The sequence below is a fragment of the Canis aureus genome, chromosome 5, assembly GCF_053574225.1.
Source record: "Canis aureus isolate CA01 chromosome 5, VMU_Caureus_v.1.0, whole genome shotgun sequence".
Lineage (NCBI taxonomy): Eukaryota > Metazoa > Chordata > Mammalia > Carnivora > Canidae > Canis > Canis aureus.
Genome location: NC_135615.1, coordinates 48,138,884 through 48,155,310, shown reverse-complemented (window position 1 = coordinate 48,155,310; position 16,427 = coordinate 48,138,884). Strand labels below are relative to the sequence as shown.

General features: G+C 42.7%; 1 protein-coding gene and 1 long non-coding RNA gene across 2 annotated transcripts in view; one reads left to right on the top strand and one right to left on the bottom strand.

Annotated features, from left to right (window-relative positions):
- Window positions 1-1,086: 1,086 nt before the first annotated feature.
- LOC144314133 (uncharacterized) lies at window positions 1,087-2,853 on the bottom strand. Its single transcript, XR_013379821.1, has 3 exons — window positions 2,668-2,853; window positions 2,205-2,317; window positions 1,087-2,117 (listed from the first exon to the last, which is right to left on the bottom strand). It is a non-coding gene; the product is annotated as an uncharacterized LOC144314133 (long non-coding RNA).
- A 152-nt stretch (window positions 2,854-3,005) lies between these two features.
- DEPDC1B (DEP domain containing 1B) overlaps window positions 3,006-16,427 on the top strand; it is an 82,684-nt gene continuing 69,262 nt past the window's right edge. The window contains exons 1-2 of the mRNA XM_077897923.1: window positions 3,006-3,125; window positions 12,086-12,351. Of these exons, the coding sequence (XP_077754049.1) occupies window positions 3,078-3,125; window positions 12,086-12,351 (314 nt within the window). The 5' untranslated portion in view covers window positions 3,006-3,077. The remainder of the gene's footprint in view (window positions 3,126-12,085; window positions 12,352-16,427) is intronic.

Below are 16,427 nucleotides of genomic sequence, written 5' to 3'. Positions count from 1 at the left end.
GCTTTTATTATGCTAACTTTGAACTGTAATGGTTTGACTGTGAAGTGGCAAGAGCGGGGTATGTGTGTGTGTGATTTTAACACAAGACATCACGTATGGATTGTGTTTCCTCAGACTCAAAAGGGAGGAGCCGGTATGAATAATTGTTTTTAAAAAAAGACAAAACAGAATAGTAGGTTCAGTAGCAAATTGTATAGGTTATATTGAAAATATAAATGTTAGCTATTATAGTGCAGAGTCTATGCATGTAAGACATACACTTAGAGACAGAATGAATTGATCTTTAGGAGATAAATAACTTATAAAGCTTAGTTTTACTTGCTCATCCATTTATTCTTTCAACAAGTACTTGCTGAAAGGCACTATGTGCCAAGCCGTGTATCAACCACGTTTATTGTTTTCTCCTAGGGTATTTCAAGCTTCTGAACTGGTTTTCCTGCTTTCACTCCACACCTACCCCCATTCCAGTCCATTACCCACACAGTGGCCAGAGCGGTACTTTAAAAAAACCTATTGAGATCTTGACACGCTCTCAAAACTTTCTAAAACATTTTCAACCAATTTGGAGTAAAAGCCAAATCCCTTGACCCATAATGTGACCTAAAGAGCTCTTCTCTTTGTGTCCAAACCCATCCCCCCCACCCCTTTCACTCACTCTACTCCAGCGAACACAGGCCTCCTTTCCATGTTCCCCAGATGTGACAATCATGTGTTCACGTCAGACTTTAACATGGGCCATTATTCCATCAGCTTAGAAGGTCTTCCCCTAGACAGCTACTCCTTTATTTGACTCAGATTGTTTGCTCAAATTTCCCTGGCCACCTGAGCCAAAATAACATCCCTGTCTCCACCATCCTCTCCTTTTTCTTCTTCTAGTTTTCTTTCTGACACTCAATTACTGCCTGATAAATTATATATATTTTTATGTGTATAGTTGGCTTGCTGCCTCCTCCCCCTACTAGGATGTCAGCTTCTGGGAACAGGGACTTTGTCTTTTCTCCTGAAATAATATTCCAGTGACTGGAACAGTGCCCAGCACATTGTAGGAACTCATGCATATCGAATAAGTGAATGAATGCATGTAAATCTCTATTTTTTGCGGTATTTATTTTTTAAATGCTGAAATAAAAATGAGTTAACAATTTCGATGAAATAGCATGGTGTTACATTTTCCAAATATCTTTAGCCTTTCTTCATTGACCGTATCTCCAAAGAATATGATGCCCCTATTAGTAAAGAGTATTAATATAGTTTTGGGGCGGGGGGGGGGGGGAGAGGAACATTTCCCAGTAGAGCAGTGATAATACAGACCAATAGCTCTGGAACTCAAGTCACAGGATTTTACAACTTTTAAGAACCTCAGCACATGGACTGTCTTCATGACTTCAATGCCAAGGAACACAGCTGAATGCAGTTGCAGTACAATCTAAATGGCCAAAGTCCAACGTAAGCAGTCAGTGATGTGGGTTTCAGCAGAGGAGTTCTTTCAAAACGACCCATCCAACTGGCTGGGAGACCTTTCAGGCAGTAGAAGGATTGAATGTGACAGTCAGGAACTCTCTTGGCAGTGAAGGCCTTGCTCCCAACCACTCCCTACTCAGTGATTGAGAAACACAATTTCCAACCCCATAATACACTTGATGCCTATGCTGCTTTTTGCTCCACAGCTGGGCATTTCCTAATGTCAGTGGCAAGTCAGCTGGTGATGGTGAAATTGCCAGTACTCAATACCTTATAAAGATGTTCTGAGGCTGAGTCAAAGCTTCTACAGGATCCTGTTGGCCTTGCACTTAAACATGGTTGAGAAGAATGTGCACAGAAATTTCCCAATCATTTTTATGTGATGCTGAAAGACTGGTAGCTTATCAGCAGCCAAATTTAAAGTACATTCGCGAAGACGGTGGCCTCAGATGTGTAGATCATTTGGAGATACCATTTTCCAGTAAAAGGAATTATCTTGTCTGTATCTCACGATGGACTCTTGAGAAAATGCTCAGGAAGCAAGGCCTGGCGTTTTGTTTCAAATCCCGGTTCCACAGTCGTGGCTGGTGGTGACAGGCCCCAGATGGAAAAGGTTCTGAAGTCATTTTCTTCTTCCTCTTGTGCCCCATTGGAATCTTTTGAAAAAGGATTCATTCGTTGAAGGCACAAATTATCTTTATATTGTCTTTACTGCTTTTTCTGATTGAAAAAGTAATACATACCTGTCATTTCAGAATTTGGGGAGGGGGCTTTCTAAAATGCAGTTAAATAGGAGGGGTGTTATGAAGTTGGGAGTCTGGTCTTCTACCCAGATATTTAAAAAGACTTCATTTATCTGAGAGAGAGAGAGAGAAAGAGGGGGAGCTTGCAGAGCTGGGGGGTGGGTGGGAAGGGGCCAAGACAGCAGAGGCAGAGGGAGAAGCAGCCCCCAAGTCCCTGCTATCATGACCCCAGCAAAAGGTAGCCACTTCACTGAGCCACCCAGGCGCCCCTGACCCAGGTTTCTATGATGATAGCTTATCCTGGGTATTCACTGAGGTGACCAAATAGCAAGCCTCCCCCTCCCCCCGCCTCAAATTTGAACTCTGAACTCGAGTTGCAGGTGTAGACCTCATTTATCCCTTGTAACAACAGCAAATCAGACCAGCGGTTCCCAGGAGGAAAATCCTGAGCAGTAAAACAGACCTAGCGCCATGGCAAAGCACAGAAGTTGTCAGGCTGCCATAAAACACAGAATTCAAGAGGTGGAGGACTCTACCGAAAGGACAAAAAAGGGAGGGACGCTGAATCGGGGCTCCTGTGCAGCTGCGTGGGGCACTCCCGGGAGCCCAGGGCCCGCCCCCAAGCTTCAGGGTCGCCCCCTCGGAGAGGCCGCCGGGCCCCGCCCCGCCCGCCGGGCCCCGCCCCGCCCGCCGGGCCCCGCCCCGCCCGCCGGGCCCCGCCCCGCCCACCGGGCCCCGCCCCGCCCGCCGGGCCCCGTCACGTGCCGCCGCGCCGCCCAATCAGCGCCCGCAGCGCTCGGGCTCGCGATTCAAACTGCGGCGCGGGGCTCGGCGCTGGGGCGGCCGCCGCCGCCGCCGCCGCGGGTACCGGCCATGGAGCACCGCCTCGTGGGCCCCGGGCCGTACCGGGCCACCAAGCTGGTGAGTGGGCGCGCGGGGCCTGGGCCAAGGCGAACTGGGCCGCGCTCGCCCCCCGCGGGGCCCGGGTTTGGAGGCGCGACCTGCGTCGCCCAGGGCGGCCCGTTGTCTGCACGATGCACGAGAAGGGCTGCCGGGTCTGGAGCTCGGCACGTCGTGGGTGCGGGCAGCTTCGTCCCCCAGACGTCGGCCTGGTTCTGGGCAGCGAGGGATGCCTTCCGATTTAAAGCGCCCGGAAGTCAGGGTGACCCCACCCCACCCCCACCCCGTCCCGCCCCCGCCCCACCCCCGCCCCCGCCCCGACCCCCACCCCCGCCCCCACCCCCGCCCCCTTTGTCCTCTGGTAGCGAACGCCGGCCGCCGGGAGCGGAAAGCCCCAGGCCGTAACCTCAGGGCTCCCCCCTCCCCCCCTGCCCCCTCCACCCCGCCCCCCGCCAGGCAGGGCGTGCTGCCTCCGTCCCGAGGGCCACGGTGGTGACCCCGAGGTGCCCTCCTCCTACCGCAGCCCAGCAGTGGGGGGGCCTGGCCGCCCTTCCGGCCCGGGCGGTCCCGGTTCTGTCCCCGCTTCCTAACCCAGCGGTTAAGCCCAGGGAGGTTGTGAAAGAGTCCGGACAGACCCCGGGGCCCAGGTGCTGCGCTCTCCCCTGGGAGCTGGGCTCTTCAGGGTTCTGAGGCGCAGTGGATTTCTTTGCGACCTGGAGCCGGTCATTCCAGTGATTTGCTGTTTCAGAGGGTCGCTGTAGAGGAGTTACGTGGTGACGGTTTGGCAATGCCAGTGACCACTCGCAGGTTCCTAGAGGCTTTTCTGTGGACGCCTGCTGGTAATTTGGGAGGAAGGGACCTGGCTCCTGGGTCTGTTACCACCTCTGGCCACCTCCCATTTGGGAAGGTGTTCTGTGCACCCTAACGGACATCCAGGAAAAGATAGGAACGAGGTGGGAGGAGTTACTGCACTCCTCTTTGCAAAACCATCTACGTAGCACAGGCACTCAGAAGGATTCATTCATTAAAAAAAAAAAAAACAAAACACAACTGGGCAAATATAAATTTAGCTTTTCCTTTGGGCAAGCTCTAAGATGGTGCTGACAGGGAACAAATAGAGGGGCTTTTTAAACAATAGTGTCTTCATATCTACTTCCACTTCACAGGTGCTTCTATCGTTTGAAACCATCTGGTATCAGGGCTGTTGGTAGGTCCGTCTTGAGGGATGATAGAGCGATTTGCTTCATCAGGGACTTTCAAAAACGTAGCTCTCCTTTGTGGAGGGAAAAAACACATCCCTCTCTCCCAAATTCACACCACTTATGCAAGGGAAACAGCAGCTCAGGATCTTGGGGTAACTAGTTCTCATCCTTCTTGCTTTAAACTAAAAAAAGTTACACCATAATCGGAATGGTTTTTAATCTGATTCACTGGATTGTATGAATCACTACTTTTCATAGATGCATAATACCTATATAATAACTGCTTCATTCTGATTCATGTTAAGATTTCATCAAAGGAGGTTTTTTTTTTGTTTGTTTTTTTTAAGATTTTATTTGAGAGAGAGAGCATGCACACAAGCAGGGGAAGATAGAGACACAGAGGGAGAGGGAGAAGCAGACCTTGCTGAGCAGGGAGCCCAGTCCAGGCTCCATCCCAGGGTCCTGGGATCATGACCTGAGTGGAAGGCAAATGCTTGACTGACTGAGCCACCCAGGTGCCCCTTATCAGAGGAATTTATACAGAAACGTGTTCTTTGTCTTCCCGAAGCCATCAGCCCTCAAGAAGTGATACTCAAGTCAAGTTTGGCCAAGACTCATCAAGTTAAGCAGGAAATTTAATTATGTGAATAATTAACGAAAGCTCCTCAATTTTACCAGAATTTCCTAGGTAGTGGGTTCAGTTGTCAGATTTATTCTGTTTGTGACCCTTGATCTTAAACTAAGATTTTTGAAAGCACAGAAAACAATAGGAAATTCTTTTCAAAAAGTGAAACTTCCTGCTTTATCAGTGAGACCTGTCATCATTGTAGATGCTCTAACCTCATTATAAAATTTATAAATGTTTCCCAGAGCATAATTCAGTTGTGCCTTAAAACTTTTCCCAGGTAAATCACAAAGTTTGTGATTAGTCCTCTCTTTTCTTATCTTCCCCAGCTCACCTTTCCATCTCCCTCTCCCCACTTATCATTTCCCCCTTGTCCCAACATCACCCTCAACCCAGTCTTCAGAAAAAGCTTGGGAAAATCTATTAGCATATAAAGAGCAGGCCTTTACTTCCTCCTTTCATGACTCCTTACTTTTTCAAAATATGTACAGCTCCATTTTCTAAAGTACCAAAGTCTTATCTGCAAATAACATTTTATGGACTAGGTGAGTTGTTTTTGTTTTTGTTTTTTTTTGTCTAGGTGAGTTTTTATGCCAGAAATCAAATGGCAGACTCTAAGTCATTAGATGGTGAATATGGAAGTTGATTAGCAACTCACGCATCTTCACTGAAATAGCTTTCACTTTTGTAACCCACATATAAATACAGTTGGCCCTTGAACAATGGGGGGTTTAGGAGTGCCCACCCATGCGCAGCTGAAAAATCCATGTATAACTTTTTGACTCCCCCAGAGCTTAACTACAAACAGCTTACTCTTCGCTGCAAGCCTTACTGATAACATAAACAATTATCACATAATTTGTATGTTGTATTATATACTGTATTCTTATAACAAGCTAGAGGAAACAATGCTATTAGGAAAATTGTAAGGCAGAGAAAATATGTTGACAGTATGGTGCTGTATTTTTTTTTTTTTTTAAGATTTTATTTATTCATGAGAGACACAGAGCGAGAGGCAGAGGAGACACAGGCCGAGGGAGAAGTAGGCTTCATGCAGGAGCCTGATGTGGGACTCCATCCCGGGTCTCCAGGACCACGCCCTGGGCTGAAGGGAAGCGCTAACTAAACCGCTGAGCTGCCCAGGGGTCCCCACTGTGCTGTATTTATCAACAAAAATCTGCATATAAAGTGGAGCTATGTGGTTTCAACACCTGCTCAAGGGTCAACTGTAGTTCATCATTTTAATGGAGGAATGGGAAGGGAAATTGCTTTTATAAAAACTGCTTTAATCTACCGATTCTTTGAACTTAATTCTGAGTTACCTATACCATCTGATGTAAGTGGTAAACTTTAAAACACTTAGAACTGTCATTGAATCTGAGAACTAGAATGGACATGAACGATTGTCTAGTTCAGTTTCTTGAGGCCTAAAGGGGTGAACTGGCTTAATGAGGTTTGTCTTGCTCCAGCGTCTGTAGCAAGTACAGCTAGATGTAGAGTTTGGTTGTCTCTGCTACCAGGCCAGGTGCTATATCATTATAGGACCATTGTCAAAATATTTTGGTACTAAGAAGGAAGGAAATGGAATAAATATCCTGGAGAAAAGAACGGGAAGCACATTTCAACACTCAGTGCTGTATTTTGTCTCGTGATGTGAAGTAAAAACAATTTCATGATTCCTTATTTCAGATCCCTAGTTTAAGGGATAGGTAAGTAAAACAACAACAAAAACGTTTTTAAATCACAAACAATTGTGTTTGTTCCCTTTGCTATAAAGATTATCTCTTCAGGGGCACCTGGGTGACTCGGTTAAATGTCTGCCTTGGCCTCCTGGCTCAGCGTAGAGCCTCCTTCTCCCTTTACTCCCAGCTTGTGCTGTATTTATCTCAAATAAATAAAATCTTAAAAAAAAAGTCTATTCAAATAATATGTTGTGGGAAAAAAAATCACTTTCTCAAGCTCTGTCTTGTTCTTTGTTGGCATACAATATTTTCCTTCTAAGTATGACTTAGAATTTTGAATTATTTTACAAGTAATGTAATTCTTCTTTCTTGACATAGTAGCCAAATAACAACATAACTATTTTTGGAAATATGTGGAAACAGAGACTATGTTTTAGAATTGTAAATTGTTTTATGGATCAAGTAAATATAATCCATAATGATAAATGCCATTAATAATCAACAGAAATAAAAAACATCAACAGAAATAAATAGAAAACTCATTTTATAAATATTTTAAGAGATATGAGCTTTGATAAAGATGTCTTAGTAGAAAATATCTATTGTGAAATGAAAATCAGCTATCAGCAGGATCAGTGAAAACCCAATCATAATAGATTTTTTTTCTGTGTGTAGAATGCATTGAATGAGAAGTTCATACTGAAGAGGAAAAGTATGAGAATTCAAAAGAGATTGTAGATGACCTTGACTATCAGAGATTTGAACTTAGTATTAACTGACTATAATCATAATGTTGTAGTATTGCTTAGGAAGATGGAAACAGCTCAGTGGGATAAAAAGGAGAGTTTAGAACAGAATCAAGAAAGATACTATATAAGGTAACAATATTTCAATTCATTGATAAAAGGGTGACATAATTGGCTCTCCATTTGGAATAAAATAAAGTTAGAGATGTCCTCCTCCCACCATAAAAAATTCTAGTTGAAGATTCAAATATTTTTAAAAAATCCCTATAAAATATTAAAAGAAAACTTTGACAAATATTTTTAATACCTCTCGATGTGGAAATCTCCAGCTTCCTTCCCTTAAAGGAGGAAAGTGTGAAGCTATAAAGAAAATAAAGATATATTTGTTTCATAAACATCATCATTATCAACAAAATCTTCATATAACTAGAGACCACCTAAACAAATTGATAAGCCAGGAGAAAATATTTCTAATATATTTTTAAAAGGATTGATATTCCGTATTTATTCACTCAGTACACTTTTAGGAGACACATTATACCATATGACAGGCACTGTCCTCAGTTGTGGGGATGCTGAACTGAGCAAAATAGAGTAACTTTCCTGACTTCTATGCATTTTGACTTAAATGCTAGATTTAAACATTAAAAAAAATTGATTAAAAAAAGGGAGAGACAACCCAATAGAAAAATATCACGTCTCAGATGAATAAATGAGAATTACTGAAGATGAATTTAGGAACATGCAAACAAAATATAGAGATAATCATTTCTTGACTACAGATTGGCAGAAATGAGAATGATAAGTGTCTGGTGATGGCCAGTGATAAAGCAGCATGCTCTTATATTGCTGGTGGGACTGTGAATTGTTATATCTGATTTAAATATGCTGATAATCTTTAGAAATCCATTCTATCAAAAATAAAAGCTTTGGTCCTTTAGGTTATTTATGTATTTATTTTGAGAGAGACACACATACACACACACATGTGTGTGCAAGCAGGGAAAAGGGAGACGGACAAGGACAAGCCAACTCCATGCAGAGCATGGAGCCTGACCCCACTTGAGGTGGGGCTTGGTCTCAGGACTCTAAGATCATGACCTGAGGTGAAATCAAGAGTCAAATACTTAACCGACTGAGTCACAAGGTGCCCCATGGTCCTTTAGGCTTTTAGAGTAATATTTTAAGACCACAAAGTAGAAACAGATACATGCCCATAAGTTAGAAAATGGTTGAGTAAATTATGGAATTTATTCATTCATAAGAATGGGCTAGATCTACAGGTATTGACACAGAAAGACATCTGTGGTGTGTTCTGTGCAAAAATAAGTTGGGTAATGTGTACAATAGAATTGATCTCATTTCTTCTTCTTTTTTTTAAGATTTTATTTTTTTATTCATGAGGACACAGAGAAGCAGAGACACAGGCAGAGGGAGAAGCAGGCTCCCTTGAGGGGAGTCCGATGTGGGACTTGATCCCAGGACTCTGGGATCATGACCTGAGTTAAAGGCAGAAGCTCAACCACTGAGCCACCCGGGAGTCCCTTGATCTCATTTTTTAAAAAAGGAAGCAAACAACAATAGTAATAATAACACATATCTAAAAAAGGGAAAAATTCTATATGTGTGTGTATATGTTTAATAGGTATGTGAGATTGGGGAGAGACAGGGCAGGCTCTTTTATGTTTGCTTCTGCATTTAATTTGTTACAATGTATATTACTTACCTAATTAAATAAAGGAACTACTCACTAGTTGGGAGTTAATTAATAGGCATATTTACTTCTGTTTTGAAATATTGGATCCCAAGGACCCTTGTCTTCATTATCTTTACTAGGTAGTGTGTAAAGTACTGTGCATTAAGTTTAACTAATAATGATTATGGTAATTCAGTCAACGTAAAATGTATGAAAAAAATTTTTTTTTAAGATTTTTAAAATTTATTCATGAGACACAGAGAGAGAGAGGCAGAGACATAGGCAGAGGGAGAAGCAAGTTCTCCCAGGGGGCCTGACTCAGGACTTGATCCCAGAACACTGGGATCATGACCTGAGCCAAAGGCAGATGCTCAACTACTGAGCCACCCAGGTGACCCTGAAAATCTTTTTTATTAACTCTACTTCCCCACTCCTAACATGCTTGATCAGGACTAACATGAAGGGTATGTGTCAGCAGAGATTAAAACAACAATGGTTAAAAACACATGGAGATGGTTTAAAACTGTGTTTATAGGTAGAGGTGGTATAATGAAATGAGTACAACTTAGCGAGTTTTCATGTGAGCACCCCCATGTAACTGACACCCATATCTAGAGATGCAACATGCCTAAGACTCCATAGGTAGCCCTTGCCTTTCTCGGTCTTGACCTCTGTACAAACTAACCACTGTTAGGATTCCTAATACCGTGGATTAGTTTTGCCTGCTTTTTAACTTTATGTAAGTGGAATCATACAGCCACCCAGGAGCCCCATGGAATTATATAGTTTTTACTTTTCTTCTGGCCTTGTTATATCAAGATTACAATTTATTTTTGATACTCATTTATGTTAATGCATGTGGCAGTAGTTCATTTTTATTGCTACTATGCAGTATTCCATTGCATAAATAAGTCACTTTTTTTTTTTTTTTTTTTTGGAGAGAGTTGGAGAGAGAGAGAGTGAGCAAGCATGAATGGGGTAGGGGCAGAGGGAGAAAGAGAATCCCAAGCAGCTGAGCGTGGAGCCCAACTTCGGGTTCACTCAGGACCCTGAGATCATGACCTTTTGTAGAGGTTGCCAGCCTGTTTTCCAAAGCGCTTGTACTGATTTCTGATCCCTCCAGCAATGTATGAGATTTCCAGTTGCTCCCCATTCTCACCAGCATTTAGTGTTGCCTGTCTTTTTCATTAGAGCCATTTGTAGGCATGTAGTGGTATTGCATTGTGGATTTCTTTAGCATTTCATTTCTAACTAATAAGGTTGAATATTTTTGCATATATTATGGTAAATTTGAGGATCTTTTTTTGTGAAATGCCTGTTCAAGTCATTTTCCATTTTTTTCCTATAGAAGTTTTTGTTCCTTTTTTTTTTTTTTTTTTTTTTTTTTAAGATTTGATCTATTTATTCATGAGAGATGCAGAGGGAGAGAGGCAGACACACAGGCAGAGGGAGAAGCAGGCTCCACGCTGGGAGCCTGGACTCAATCCCAGTTCTCCAGGATCAGGCCCTGGGCTGAAGGTGGCGCAAGAGCCACCCTGCTGCCCTTGTCTATTCCTTTTTTTTTTTTTTTTTTGTCTATTCCTTCTTGATTTAAGTTTTTTGTTCTCTTGTTTTAGAAATTCTAGTTAAATGTTATCCTGCAGTGGCTTGCCTTGTTTCTTTTGTGTTTTTAAGATGTTAAAAACTGTTTAAATCTGGACCAACTTAATTTGGAGAATGGCATAGAGCAGTGTCAAATGAAGTAGAAAGATTAGTATATACATAAGGCAAAACGATATTTGAATTTGGCTAGGAGAAAGACATGATTCAGAATCAGAGTGTAATTAAATCGCATCAAGTTAGAAGGTAGTTCAAGAAAGTAGAGAAAGTGAAAGACCAATTAAGCATTTGCTTGTTGAATCCCTTCCATGTGTTGGGCACTGTGCCCCATGGCCAGGTTGCGTGCTTGCACACATGTGGCTTTGGTCCTGCAAGCCTCTGGTGTTGTGTAGAAGAGAAGTGGATAATAGTTGCAGAGGAGGCTGGGCAGGAGGAGGGATGAAGAGAAACCTGGAAGAAAAGGCCTGATCAGAAGGGAAAACAAGGAGCCAGAAGGGGGAAAAAAACACAAAGAATATACCAAGATCAGAACTGGAATTGTTAGAAAAAGATTTTCTGATATCAGTAGGAAGAGAAGTGAAAAGTAAAGATTGTGCAATGATCACCTGAAAGAGAAGAGTGGGAGAAGGGGAGAATGGTTTATGAGCATAAGACCATGAGTTTCCAGGATTTTTAGGAGGGCTGGCAGGAAGCCTAGGGTCCAAAAAAGATGCTGGTGTAATTATGTAGGAAGGATACCATATGTGAACATTTCATTTAATCTAGGGAAGGCTGATGAAGGGGTGGATGTCTAGTTTTATTTTTTTTAAATAGGAAAATATTTTGCAGAATTTTAAAACATGTTTTGACATCAGACACTATGTCTTGTACATCTCTCTTTTTCTCCTTATAATGCTTTTCATGTAATAAACAGTACATATTTGCTGAATGAGGTGAAATCATAATAAACATAGGGCTTCAAGAAGTGAATTACACAGCACTGGGCTCAGTTTTACCCATGGTTTTGATCATTTGTTTCTTAATAATGTAAGAATCCATTAAGTTCACATAATGGAACAACTTGATGGTAAAATCTCCTTAAATACTCACTGAATGAATGAGTAGAATACATTTTTAAAAGTTATTTTTTTAATTTTGAGTGAGAAGGTTGTAAATAAAAGATTATCAAGGCTTGGGGCACCTGCGTGGCCCCATTGGTTTAGCAAACAACTCTTGATCTTAGCTCAGGTCTTAACCTCAGGGTCTCAAGTTCATGCCCCACCTTGGGCTCCACGCTGGGCATGGAACTAATTTAAAAAAAATTCAAAGGTCTGTCACCGAGGCAGTCTTTTCATTGGAAGAAATGCATTCGTTGTTTTAAATATTTGGGATGTAATAACCTTTAAAAAAAACCCGTTCATTCCTGAATGTCCTTCTCCCTTTCCTCCCCAGTGGAATGAAACGGTGGAGCTTTTCCGCACCAGGATGCCCTTACGGAAACATCGCTGTCGTTTCAAGAGTTATGATCGTTGCTTCACAGCGGCAGAGGCCGTGGATTGGCTGCATGAGTTGCTGAGATGCAGTCAGAACTTTGGCCCCGAGGTGACCCGCAAACAGACGGTCCAGCTGCTGAAAAAATTCCTCAAGAATCATGTTATTGAAGACATCAAGGGAAAATGGGGTCAGGAAGATTTTGAAGACAATCGTCACTTGTATAGGTAACGGTGACGAGTAAACTCGAGGGGGGTGGGAATTTGGGGAGGGAGACTGCATCTGGCCAGTCTCTGGAAACTTCCTCACATGGAAGACTCTCTCTTGTCCAGTGGTGTGATGCTCCTACTTGGGATTTGTTGAGTGAGGAACTCCATGTGTGGTTACAGTAAAGCCTATTGCAATGGTCTGGGGTCTGTAGAGCGTGCCCTTGCCTTGTGCACACCGGCCAGGATGGCTCCAGTACTTCTCGAAGATCTCAGAGGGTGAAAGGGCAGCTCTGGGTTGGGCCTTTCTAGCAGTGAGAAGGGGTGTATTCGGGAGTCAGTGGCCGAATGGGTCTGATCTTTAAGCGGATCTCAGGGCCTGTATGAAGAGCTGTACTAGAATTCTCTGATGTCCCTGATGAACCCCAGGCATGTATGTCTGCTTTTCTCCAAATGTTTCTGTTCATGTTTTAGTGATATTTTGTGATTGGACATTTACCACCTGATCATCCAAGGAAAGAATTCACGTTTTTCTGCTTAGACTTTCCTTTTCCCTACATGTTAGGCTGTTTCATTGCTGGAGGTAGAGGGGACCTCCCTAAGCTTCAGGGACTGGGACAATATTAAAGAGGAATGAAGCTGCACTGTCCTGAAAAGAGGAGTGTGCGGTTATCGACAGAGAGGCCCACCAGAGGGCTGAGAAGCAGGGGGGATTAAAAGAAGACGTGGAGAATATGGACCCTTAACATTTGCTTTCTTTTCTTCTGAAAGAAAAATGAGGGATGTCTGGGTGGCTCAGTAGTTGAGCATCTGCCTTTGGCCGAGGGCTTGATCCTGAGGTCCTGGGATTGAGTCCCACATCGTGCTCTCCACAGGGAGCCTGATTCTCCCTCTGCCTGTGTCTCTGCCTCTTTCTCTGTATCTCTCATGAATAAATAAATAAAATCTTAAAAAAGAGAAAGAAAAAGAAAAATGAGGAATGTTCTTACAACACATTTAGTAAGGCAGTTTGGGGCCACTAAAACCCATGGTTTTGAGCAGAGAAAACCATCTATTCCTACCCGAACTATTTTTTTGAGTCCTTTGTGGACTAGCTGCTGCAAAAGGTTGCAGGGCAATGTGAGGGTGGCCACCAGCACCAAGGCTAAGACCAGACATTGCTGCATGTTTAGCTTCGGACTTCTTTTTTTTTTTTTTTTTAAAGATTTTATTTATTTATTCATGATAGACATAGAGAGAGAGAGGCAGAGACACAGGCAGAGGGAGAAGCAGGCTTCATGCTTGGAGCCCGATGCGGAACTCGATCCCAGATCCCAGGACCACACCCTGGACCAAAGGCAGGCGCTAAACCGCTGAGCAACCCAGGGATCCCCAGCTTCGGACTTCTTTATAGAATTTCATTGACAATATCTGGCTTCCAGATATAAGGATTGTCATCGGGGTAATTAGTTGTCTCTCCATTTGGCAGTTATTTCTGGCTGGCTTGCTCATCCAACTTTTAATTAGGATCTTGGGTGATCTTAGCTTATTCTGAGACCGTAGTGCTTGTTAGCGTCAGGCAGTGGAAACTCTAGCCCTGGTTCTGCATGCCATGCTTCATTGGGAATTCGTAAGTGATTATTTCTCTTGGGAAACTGTAATTGCTTGTACCCCATCACAACTTAGCTAGAACACTTCTAAAAGATTCTCTGGATGAGTAATTTCCAATCTGTTCTATTGTGACCTTAAGTGGGGTAATATCCATTGTGCCCCAGGAGGCTTCCAGAGTCCTCAGGAGAGTAAAATCGGAGCATGTTGTAGGAGCCGACCATCCAGCACTGACTGTCCGAGCATGCTTCGTGTCACTATGAAGACTTCATCGTGTGTCCCCCTTTAAAACATCAGGTGCACAAGCACATTACATTTGTCCATTAAATAATATTTTTCCCTTTATATTCCTAATACCTGTGAATCATAATCATATTTTCTTCCATTGTTTGCTATCTGAAAACTCAGAGCTTTCCATTTTCCTGGGTAGCAGTTCTATGAGTTAACTACCAATGTTTGCTAATTTCTTAGATTAATCTGGGATGAACTCTATTTAGATATGTAGAATCATTTTTAAGGAGCATGTGCCTTGAATGGAGAATGAGCTAATGAGCATGGAGGCAGCTGTTGGACGCATGCAGCTTCGGGACTGGTTCTCAGGATCCTCACAGCTGTGTGCCAGGGCTCTGGGAAGAGTAGGGAACATGCTTCTAAATATCAAGCTTTATGAATGGGGGGCCTTTATAAGTAGTATCAAGGAGGCTGGAATGGGAAGCCAAGTGCTCTTGCTGCAGGTAAGGAACTAACATATTCAAGGACCAGTGATGTGCTCTTTTGTCACATTATTGTCATTTAATGCAACATCGGTTGATACAGTGTGTTATCCTGGTTTTAAAGATTAGGAAGTTAATAAGGCCAAAGTTATTAACTTCTCCAAAGTCTCTCCGCTGGTAGTAGAAGAGTCAGGATTGGAATTGAGATGCCTGTGTCTGACGCCTGTGTTCTTATGGTGTGCTAGATCACCTCCATTTCCTTCACACGAGGTTGACTTAATTAATTAAATAAATCAGTGATTGAATGAGTTAACACACAATAATAAACAAGAAATATTTGGCCTGGCCAACATGTGTTTGAATGTTTATAGAATTCCTAAATTATTTTAAGTCCTAGGTAATACATGAAATGATCAGGACTGTGTTCAAGGAAGTTGTCAAATAAAGGAAGTAAGGTAAACATAATCAACCAAAGCACTTATAAATATAGCAGGGGGTGGGTGGTTTCTTGGGTCTGTGAGTTAGAGAAAGTTACATGAAATACCAAAGGCTCTTAGAACATTTTTTAAAGATAGAAAATAGACACACACACACACACACACACACACACACACACACAGCATATGTTGGAGAATTTTGTAACAAATTATGAGCTAAGCTTTTATTTTGGAACGTGTCCAATCTTATTTCTAGTTTTAGAAGACTGTGTGTCATGTTTCTTCTGTGACTACATTTACATTTGTTAACTGTGATTTTTTTTCCCTCAAGAATCAAAGAGATAAGTATAGATAATAGAGTGAATTTTAGTATTTAAGAAAGGAAAGATCCTAATATCTAAATGTCCGTAAATCAGAGATGTTGCAGAGAAGTGCCTAGAACTAGTTACTGAACCACCTGAACCACGTCCTTCCTGTTTCTAATGCCAGTGTCTGGAAAGAGTTCTGAATTTGCTGCTACTGAAAACTCTTGTAGTAGATTTCACTAAAAGGTCTACATGGTTGAGCCAGCTGCTGTCATCTGCGTCGAACAAAGTTTCCTGGCCCTACACTTCTGATAAGGAGAGGCAGTTATATATATTTGTAAAAGACGTTTCAGTTTATGAAGCAGTTTCCCTTCCATGATCTCATTTGATCTTCATGGCAACCCAGGGAGCTGGACAGGGTGGATATTTCCTCCAAAGAGAACCAGATGCTTTTCTCTTTGAAACATCTCAACCATGGGATGCCTGGGTGGCTCAGCAGTTAAGTGTCTGCCTTCAGCCCAGTGTGTGATCCTGGTGGAGTCCCGGGATCGGGTCCCACATCAGGCTCCCTGCATGGAGCCTGCTTCTCCCTCTACCTAAGTCTGCCTCTCCCTCTTTGTGTCTCTCATGAATAAATAAATAAAATCTTTAAAAAAAGAGAAACATCTCAACCTAGTACCCAGGAATGTTCTAGTTAAGGAAATTCCAGGCTGACCATCAAATCTGTCCCTTTATGTATGTGAGCAGGCAGTTATATAGAAGTATTTAAACCTATTTAAACCTATTGTAGGGGATCCCTGGGTGGCTCAGCGGTTTGGCGCCTGCCTTTGGCCCAGGGTGGGATCCTGGAGTCCTGGGATCGAGTCCCGCGTCGGGCTCCCGGCATGGAGCCTGCTTCTCCCTCTGCCTGTGTCTCTGCCTCTCTCTCTATGTCTATCATAAATAAGTAAATAAATCTTTTTAAAAAAACAAACCTATTGTAATGGGTTACATAAAAATTGAAGTGGCTTTTATGATAATTGCTTGTTTTGGATGATATAATGAGGAAAGTGTTT